This window comes from Elephantulus edwardii, unplaced genomic scaffold (assembly GCF_000299155.1).
Source record: "Elephantulus edwardii isolate Elephantulus edwardi_28Jun2011 unplaced genomic scaffold, EleEdw1.0 scaffold00174, whole genome shotgun sequence".
NCBI classification, from domain to species: domain Eukaryota; kingdom Metazoa; phylum Chordata; class Mammalia; order Macroscelidea; family Macroscelididae; genus Elephantulus; species Elephantulus edwardii.
In genome coordinates this window covers 1,889,863-1,899,281 of record NW_006399924.1, presented here as the reverse complement: position 1 = coordinate 1,899,281, position 9,419 = coordinate 1,889,863, and the positions used below count along the sequence as shown (strand labels likewise).

The following is a 9,419-nucleotide window of genomic DNA, read 5'->3' as shown; positions in this document are numbered from 1 at the left end:
TGAAATAAAACTGCAGAGATGGGGGAAAAAGAAAATGGACTGAAAACAGTTTATATAAATTTAAGTCCCAGCTATGACAATTAAAAATATTTCCTGAAGCAAGGAATAGTGACATACAGTATGTATTCTTACCATCAAACTGAAAAATTGTTTTGTAGGCAGCTGATACTGAAGAGTAATTCTAAACTGCCACCTGGTACCTTTAATCAATGTTAAATCATGCCTGAAGCAAGACATTGAACAGACAACACTCCAACGCTCCAATAAAAAGATAATAACTTCTTTCCTGGAAAGACAACCAGTACTATAAATTCAGAAGGTAAGTTATTTGATGGCTTGAGAAGCCATGTCCATTGAGTCTTCTTTCCTGACTTGAAGGGGCTCTCTGCTGATGGATAATAATTCTCGAAGCTCCTTATTTTCAAGCTAAAAAAAAAAAGAAGAGAAAAAGGTATGCTCATTTCAGGGTCAAATTGCATCAGAATACTTAAGTTTTGGGCTCTGATAGCCTGGTGGTAAGGAGTTGCACTGCCTACACAAAGGAAGGCAGTCCAAATCCAATCCACCAGCTATTATTACACAGGACAAAGGCAGGCAATCGCCTCCCATGAGATTTACAGTCTCTGAAAACCCACTGGAGGGTTGGCTATGAGTCGTTTCTGAGTCAATGGCACACAACAACAATAAAAGCAACAAGTATATATTAAAAGTTCTAAAGAAACAACCCGACCAGCTGATAATTTCCTAAAATACTATTTATTCATTTAATAAAATTTACTAATTTCTACATACCAAGGGTTAGGTCTACAACAATAAAGACAAAGACTCGCTCCACTTGAGACTGATTTTTCTGTCATAGTCTTCAGGGATCCCACATGTTTACCATTGTTTCTTCTTTCCTTAGAATTCCTAATCATCTTTTCAACAAGGTACAACTTATTGAGCACACATGACCACGTATCATGTGAGTGCTTTACGTGTTACCTCACAATATGGAGATATTATTAAGATGAGGATGAGGACACTGGCTCAGAGCATAAAAAACTTACCCATACCCAGAACCAGGATGTGGTATTGCTGGGTCTACATTTAATGTCCACATGTAAAACTTACCCCACACTCCCTTACATTGTTTCCCTAACTAGAGAAAATCAAGGATAACATGACAAGGCTGTTCTATCATTCAACTAGCTTTTAATTTCTATTTGAGACTGTGCTATTTTCTTTAACTTCCATATAGGATACTTTGTACATTTTATTATTAGTTTCTGCAAGAAATTCTGGCAAACTCTTGCATTTCCAGGCTTCACCAACCAGTTTTTCAGGCTTTAAGTGTAATATAAGTGTACTATAACCTAGGTTACACTTAAAGTGTAATATAACCTAGGTTATATTACACTTAAAGTACTTTGTATATCTCTCCTGGTATTTTTCATGTCTTAAGTGTAATATAACCTAGGTTATATTACACTTAAAGTACTTTGTATATCTCTCCTGGTATTTTCCCTATTTTTCATGTCTTAAAAGTACTACCCTTATTTCTTTTACTTAAGTCTGAGTTTTAATAGGCAAGGACTCTCTCTATCTTTTTCTGTCAGTATTTTTTCCCTGCATTCTACACATTACTACCCAATTAATTTCTTTCTAGTGAGTGGCCATGACAGTAGTACTTGGTTGCTAATTGAAAGGTTGAAAGGTTGATGGGTTAGTTAACTCCCCAGCTGCTCTGTGATAGTCTGCTTCTGTAAACATTTACTACCTTACAAACCCTATGGGGCAGTTCTATTTCATCCTATGTTTTGTTGTTAGATGCCATCAAGGCAACTACAACTCACAGTGACCCTTTGAAAAACGGATCTAAACCTTGTCTTATCCTGTACCATCTTCAGGATCTCTGATATGCTCAAGCCACTACTACAGTCATTGTGTCTATCCATCTTGCTGACAGTCATTCTCTCTTTCCCTGACTCTCCAACTTTCCTGAAATGATGTGCTTTTCCAAGAACTGGTCCCTCCTGGCAGCATGCCCAAAGTATGTGAGATAAAGTTTCATCATCCTTGTCTCTAATGGAGCATCCTGGCTGCACTTCCTCCAAGACAGACTTGTTTGTTCTTTTGGGAGAGCATGGGATATATAGTACTTTTCTCTAACACAACTCAAAGGCATCAATACTTCTTTATTTACTGTCCAACTTTATTCAACACGTCATCTTTACTCACTGTTCAACTTGAATATGCATAGGAAGTAACTGAAAAGAAAAATGGCTTGAATTTGGAGCACCCTAGTCTTTCAACTGACACCATTTCTCTCCAACACTATGGAGAAGTCCTTGGCAACAAGTTTTTCTAATGCAACATGTTTTGATTTATTCTTGATTTCTTGATTGTTGGTACCCCGAGTGTTGACTGTGGGTCCAAGTTAAATGAAATAACTGACAACTTCAATTCTTTCTCCATCTATCATGATGCTACTTATTGATCCAGTGGTGAGGATTTTTTTTCTTGATATTGAAATGCACTCTGTATTGAAAGGTAGAGTCTGTGATCTTCTGAAGCAAATACTTATGTCCTCTTCATTTCCAGCAAGCAAGGTTACTGTAATTTGCATAACACAGGTTGTTGAGTCTTCTCTCCAATCCCGATGCCACATTGTTCTTCAGAGTCAAGTTTCTTGAATGATTTGTCCAGCATACAGACTGAATAGGTTTGGAGAAAGGATATAATCCTGACCCATACTTTTCCTGACTTTAAATTAGGCAATGCTCCCTTGTCCATAATTTATTTGTCAATCACATAGTCAATAAAACAGAGATAGACATCCTCCTGGTATTCTTTGCTTTCAGGCAAGGTCCATCTGATAGCAGCAGTGATATCCCTCATGCCATGGCCTCTTCTGAATCCAGTTTGAATTTCTAGCAGATTCCTGTGGATGTACTGTTCCAGCTGTTTTTCAAATAATCTTTAGCCAGATTTTACTTGAATGTGATAATAATGATATTGTTAGGTAACATCTTCAATCTGTTGGATCATCTTTTTTGGAAATGGGAACAAATATGGATCTCTTCCAGGTGGCCAGGTAGCTGTCTTCCAAATCTCTTAGCAAAGACTAATGAGCACTTTGAAGACTTCATTTGTTTGTTGAAACATGCAAATATGATTTGGAATACAGCAGTGGGCTTAAAGGTTTTAGTTTTATTTAGCAAAGGGAATGTGCCAGAACATTATAACATGCAGCACAAAAAATTATCTACTGAAATGTTTGGGGTTTTTTTACTTAATAATTTTATGGGCACACCAATACCTCAGGCCTTTCTTTGTAATACTGTTTTTAAAATATCAAGAACTATACTTTCAACTTACCCAACTATTGAGTCATCTGACATTTTGAATGAGGATTACAGGAAAAGAAAAATCTATGTTGATGACATAGTGCTATCAGTAAAAATCACTGAGCTGTAAAGTCAGAATAATGCTAGTTGTAGCAGTTAAGGCTATGTGCCAATTTGACTGGTCTATGATAATCAGCAGTTTGGCAGTTAAGTAATGTAGAATTTGGCATTTATGGAATGATGTAGTCATCCTCCATTTGTGTTGTCTTTGGAACCTAACCATGTTGATAATTAAATAGTAGTTACATTTGACTTAGAAAACAAAGAGGTGTCCCATGGCTTTATTCCCACAAAGACAACCACCTTTTACATTTTAAATTTATCTATTTTGGTAGGTGGTTGCATAATTCTGAGTAAAATGTCTCTACTATAACTATTGATCATCAGTTTATTGACTTATTATGATGGGTGAGAAATTCTAGCTCTCTCCACCCTCCCAACATGATAATATTTCAGCTTCTAGTGGACATTTTCATTGTTTGCTGTCTATTACATTTTTTTTTCCTGGAAAAGGTAAGGAGAAACAGTTTTATGTCTTTAGCACATATATAGCAATAATATTACCTCTAATTGGGCTAGTTTTTCTTGAACCTTACAAAATTGGTCATCATCCACTTGAACTGCTTTCTTCATCACTTCCCCCATTTCACAGATTCTGTCAATCCGACTTTCAATTTCCTGTAATGACATTTAAAAAGAGTGAAAAAGCAGTGTATTCTATAAATGATAATGTATTCTATAAATGTTCACGAGCACACATGTCTCATGCCTTATAATTAAAAAAATTCATTTAATCTATTCTACAAAGGCTATCACAGTGCTTAACTGTATAATCTAAGCACTCAGGATTAAAGTAAGAGTAATACGGGCTTGTAATATTCACAATTTTTTTCTCCTTAAAGCAAATTCTAGTGTAGCCAATCATTAAACATTGGACATTACTAAGTGTCAAGAAGCTAAAACAAAGGGGATAAATGCTGAAATGGAAAAAACCCCCAAAAAAACCCCACCTCCAAAATAAAATATTTTGTTAACAAAAAAATATTTCAAAGGGCTGTTTGAGGAGATAAAGCAAAGTATTATAATGGAATGTACAAAGAGGGTAAAAGGAGAAGAAACTGCTTGGCATTTCTAAAACTGAAAAATAAATTTAAGCCTCAAGTTGCAATACTGAGAGATCTTGAATCATCCAAGAAACATCAAAAGATGGAAGAAATACAAAGAATCACTGTATTAACTGACTGACACTGAAAAATTTCAAGAGCATTAACCAGAGCTAATGGCAATGGAGGGAGAAGTTTAAGCTGCACTCAAGGCACTGGCAAAAAATAAGGCTCCAAGAATCAGTGTAGTACCAATTGACATGTTTCAATTAACAAATTCAGCCCTGGACAGGTTTATGCCCAGAAATCTAGAGGAGAACAGATGCCTGGCTGATTGACTGGAAGAGATCCACATTTGTTCATATTCCAAGAAAGGTGACACAACAGGATGTGGAAATTCTCAAACAAGACCCTAAATGCCATGTTGTTGTTGTTAGGTGCCATAGAGACATAGATGACTCATAGCAACCCTATATATGAACGAAAGGCCTGAGCACTGTTCGTACACAGAGTTTCCGGAGGCAAGCCATTTTGGAGGTGGAATAAATGTCATATGCAAGCAAAATACTGCTGATGATCACCCCAAAATGGCTAGAATATAAGAAGAGAGAACCGTTAGAAGTTCAAACTGGCTTTAGAAGAGGCTGTGGCACCAGGGATATCATTGCTGATGCCAGATGAATCCTGGCTGAAAGCATAGAATACCAGAATGCCTATTTGTGTTTTATTGACTATGCACAGGCATTTGACTGTGTAGATCATAACAAATAATGGCTAACATTGAGAATAATGGGAATACTAGTACACTCAATTATGCTCATAGGAAATCTAAACCTAGAGCAAGAAACTATTGCTGAACAAAGAAACACGGCACAGTTTAAAATCTGGAAGAGGAGTATGTCAGGGTTGTATCATTTCTCTATTCCTATTCAGTCTGTATGCTGAGCCAATCATTCAAAAAAATAAATTCTATAAAGAAGAATGTGGCATTAGGATCAGTGGAAGACTCATCAACAACTTATGCTATGCAGGTAGCAAAACTGTGCTTGCTGAAAGTGAGAAGGACTTGAAACACTCACTGCAGAGGATCAAAGACCACAGCTTAAATATGGATTCCATCTTAATATGTCGTTGTTTGTTGTTATGTGCCATTGAATTGTTTGTGACTCATAGCGACCCTAATAGAGAAGACAAAATTCCTCACCACTTGACCAATAGGTAATATAACATCATGGAAAATGGAAAAAAGATTCAACTTGTCAACAATTTCATCTTATTCGGATCCACAATCAATACTCTTGGTACCAGCACTCAGGAGATGCACTGGGCAAATCCACTGCCAGGGAACTCTCCAAATTACTGAGGAGCAATGGTGTCAGTCTGACAACTAAGGTGCGTTTGATTCAGGCCATGGTCTTGAAAATCTCTTGTTATGCACCTGAGAACTGGACAATGAATAAGGATGACAGAAGAACAACTGATGCCTTTATTGTGGTACTGAATAAGAGTACTTTGTATTTAAAAAAACCCAAACAGATATATCTGGGGGGAAAATGCAGCCCGATTGCTTCTTGGAGGCAGGGATAGAAACATTTTGTCTTACATATTTTGGGCATATTTCTAGGAGAGACTATTACTTGGAAAGGGATATCACGCTTGGAAAAATCAGCAAAATAGAGAGGAAGACCCTCAAGGGATTGACAGAGTGACTACAGCAATAGTTTCAAGTACATCAGAGATGACGATGAAGGCGCATGATAGAACATGGTCCAGATCTGTTCATAAGGTGTTTATGAGTCAAGCTCAACTTGATGGTACCTAATAACAAACACTTATAACTAAAGACTAAATAAGCTGTAGGATGACACAGATGAAGAAAGCAAAGGAAATTAAAAAAAAACACAACAAAATGGATGTCAGAAAAAGACGCTGACACCTGTTCTGGAACTTAGAGAATGTAAATGAAAATTAAGAAATTAAGAGAATTGAACAGTTGATTTCAGGGCGTGAACTAAGAGGATAAAGTATTATAATGAAATGTGCAAAGTCCTAGTTAGAAAATGATGAGGGAAGGACTGCTCAGCATTTCTAAAGCTGAAAGAAATGAAGAAAACAAATTTAAGTTTCGAGTTGCAATAATGAAGGCTTTTATGGACAAAATACTGAATGATGCAGCAAGCATCAACGGAAAATAGAAGAATTAATTACAGAGAATCACTGTACTAAAAAGAATTGGTTGATGCTGAACTATTTTAATGAGTAGCATATGATCAACAACCAATAGTACTGTAGGAAGAAGTCCGAGCTGCACTGAAGACACTGGCAAAAAAGACTGCTAAAACTGATAAAACATCATTTGAGATGTTTCAACACACTGATACAACAATGGATGTGTTCATTTGTACATGCCAAGAAATTTGCAAGACTGCCGTCTGGCCAACTAATTGGAAAAGACCCATATTTGTGCCTATTCAAAAGAAAGGTGAACCAAAAGAATGTAGACATTAATGAAAAATGTTATTCATGCCACACACAAATCAAATGTTGGTGAAGATAATTTAAAAATTGCTAGACTTCCAGAAATTCAAGCTAGATTTGCAAGAGACTCTGGAACAGGGATATAATTTTTGACATCAGATGGATTTTGGCTGAAAATGAAGAATATTAGAAGATGTTTATTTATATTTTATTGATTATGCAAAAGTATTTGACTATGTGGATCACAATAAATTATGGATAACATTGAGAAGAACGGGAATTTCAGAAGACTTACTTGTGCTTATGAGGAATCTGTACTTAGACTAAGAAGCAGTTGTTCAAACAGAAGAAGGGATACAGTATGGTTTAAAATCAGGAAAGTGTGTCAGGGATGCATCCTTTCACCATACTTATTTAATCTGTAGTCTGACCAAATAACTCAAGAAAACTGGACCATAGCAATAGGGAATGGCAAAGGAAACACTAACAAAGTAAATAAATCAGAAACTGTTCTGAACAATGGTGTGAAACAGTGGCAAAACAATACAAGGAAAACAGATTCATCTAATAAAAAAGGAGATGGGGAAGAGCAAACCTCAAGGGCCACCATGAACCTATCAGAAGCTGTGCACCACCAAAAAGCTGTGTAAACTCGACTGCCACTGAAACACACACACACACACACACACACACACACACACACACACACAAGATTAGGATAGGATCAGACTTTTCTGACCTCTTCATAGTCTGTTCTGGCCCAGTGTTGGTGTCTTTCTTGTAGATCTAAGTCCAAACTTTCTAATTCTTACTCAAAGAGGCCCCTAGACCTCTTTGAAAATCATCCTCTTGACACTATGAAGAAGGATGTAGCATCAGGGTTGGAGGCATAATCATTAACATCCTATAATATGCAAATACTGCAAGTCTGCTTGCGGGAAATGAAAAAGATTTGAAGCACTTACTGGTGAAACTCAAATGATACATCTTCAGTATGGCTTATACCTCAACATAAAACCAACCCCAACACCAATGCTTTTGAACCCATTCAGACTCATGGTAGCCCTTCACTGGGTTTCCTAGGCTGTAAATCTTAACCAAAGGACACTGTTTCATCTTTCTCTCCTGCAGAGTAGTGGCTGAAACTGTTGACATTTGGGTCACATGAATTTATGCTACCAGGGCTCCACAATTCAACAAGAGAAAATAAAAAACCCTCACAAATGGATATCACAATGAAAGGAGAACATCTGAAGTAGTTTATTTCATTTTACTTCTATTTACAATTAGTACTTATGGAAGTAGCAGTCAAGACATTAAATGATTTATTCCAAAGGGCAAAAGGATCTCTTTAAAGTGCTAAAGAACAAGGATATAATTTTGAAGGCTAAGTTCCCAGACAACCAGAGCCAGAGTGGAGGAAATAGAAGATTTCTATCATTTTTTGCAGTCAGAGATTGATTGAACATGCAATCAAGATGTATTAATTATGGGTGATTGGAATGCAAAAGTTGGGAACAGAAAAAAAAAGAAGGATCAGTAGTCAGAAAACATAAGACTTGGTGATAAAATGAAGCTGGAGATAGAATGATAGAATTTTCTTATTCATTGAATGTTTTATAAGAAACAATAAACACAGGCTATAAACATGGATTTCACCTGATGGTATGCATAGGAATCATACTGATTACATTTGTGGAAAAAAAAATCTCTGGAGAAGCTCAATATCAGCTGTGAAAACTAGGCCAGATGATGATTGTGGAACAGACCACCAACCACTCATATGCAAGTTCAAGCTGAAGCTGAGGAAAATGAAATCAAATCCACGGAAAACAAAATGTGACCTTGAGTCGATCCCACCTGAATTTCAAGACCATCTCAGGAACAGGTTTGAGGCCTTGAACACTGAGTGAAAATCAAATGAGCTGTGGGAGGATATAAAAAATATCATCCAGGAAGAATCCAAAACATCATTAAAAAGAGGAGTAAGAAAAGATGTCAAGAAGAAACTGAATACTGCACTAGAGTGCCGAGAAGCCAAAGCAAAGGGAAGAAATCCAGATATTAAGGAGTTGAACAGAAGATTAGAGCAATGCGTGAAGACAAAGCAAAATATTACAATGAAATGTGCAAATAACTGGAGTCAGAAAATCAAAGGGACCAAACTCGCTCAGCACTTCTTAAGCTCAGGGAACTGAATGACAAATTTAAGCCTCAAATTGCAATACTTACGAGTCTGGTGACCTAGTGGCAAGAAGCTGCACTGCAATCCCAGAGGACCGCGGTTCAAATCCACCAAATGCTCTGCTGAAGAAGGAGGAACAATCACCTCCTGTACCAGTGAGATTTGATTTGACAGTGTTGTTGTTGTTGTTATGTGCCGTCGTTTCCGATTCATAGCGACCCTATGCACAACAGCCCTAAACCCTGCTCTATCCTGTGCCAACCG

The 9,419-nt window shown here is 36.9% G+C and overlaps 1 protein-coding gene across 2 annotated transcripts in view; it reads right to left on the bottom strand.

The window, feature by feature from the left end:
• Positions 1-324: 324 nt before the first annotated feature.
• Positions 325-9,419, bottom strand: part of SIKE1 (suppressor of IKBKE 1) — a 21,102-nt gene continuing 12,007 nt past the window's right edge. For both annotated transcript variants that reach the window (XM_006895682.1, XM_006895681.1), the window contains exons 4-5: positions 3,954-4,067; positions 325-426 (exon numbers count right to left, since the gene is read on the bottom strand). In XM_006895682.1, the coding sequence (XP_006895744.1) occupies positions 325-426; positions 3,954-4,067 (216 nt within the window). The remainder of the gene's footprint in view (positions 427-3,953; positions 4,068-9,419) is intronic.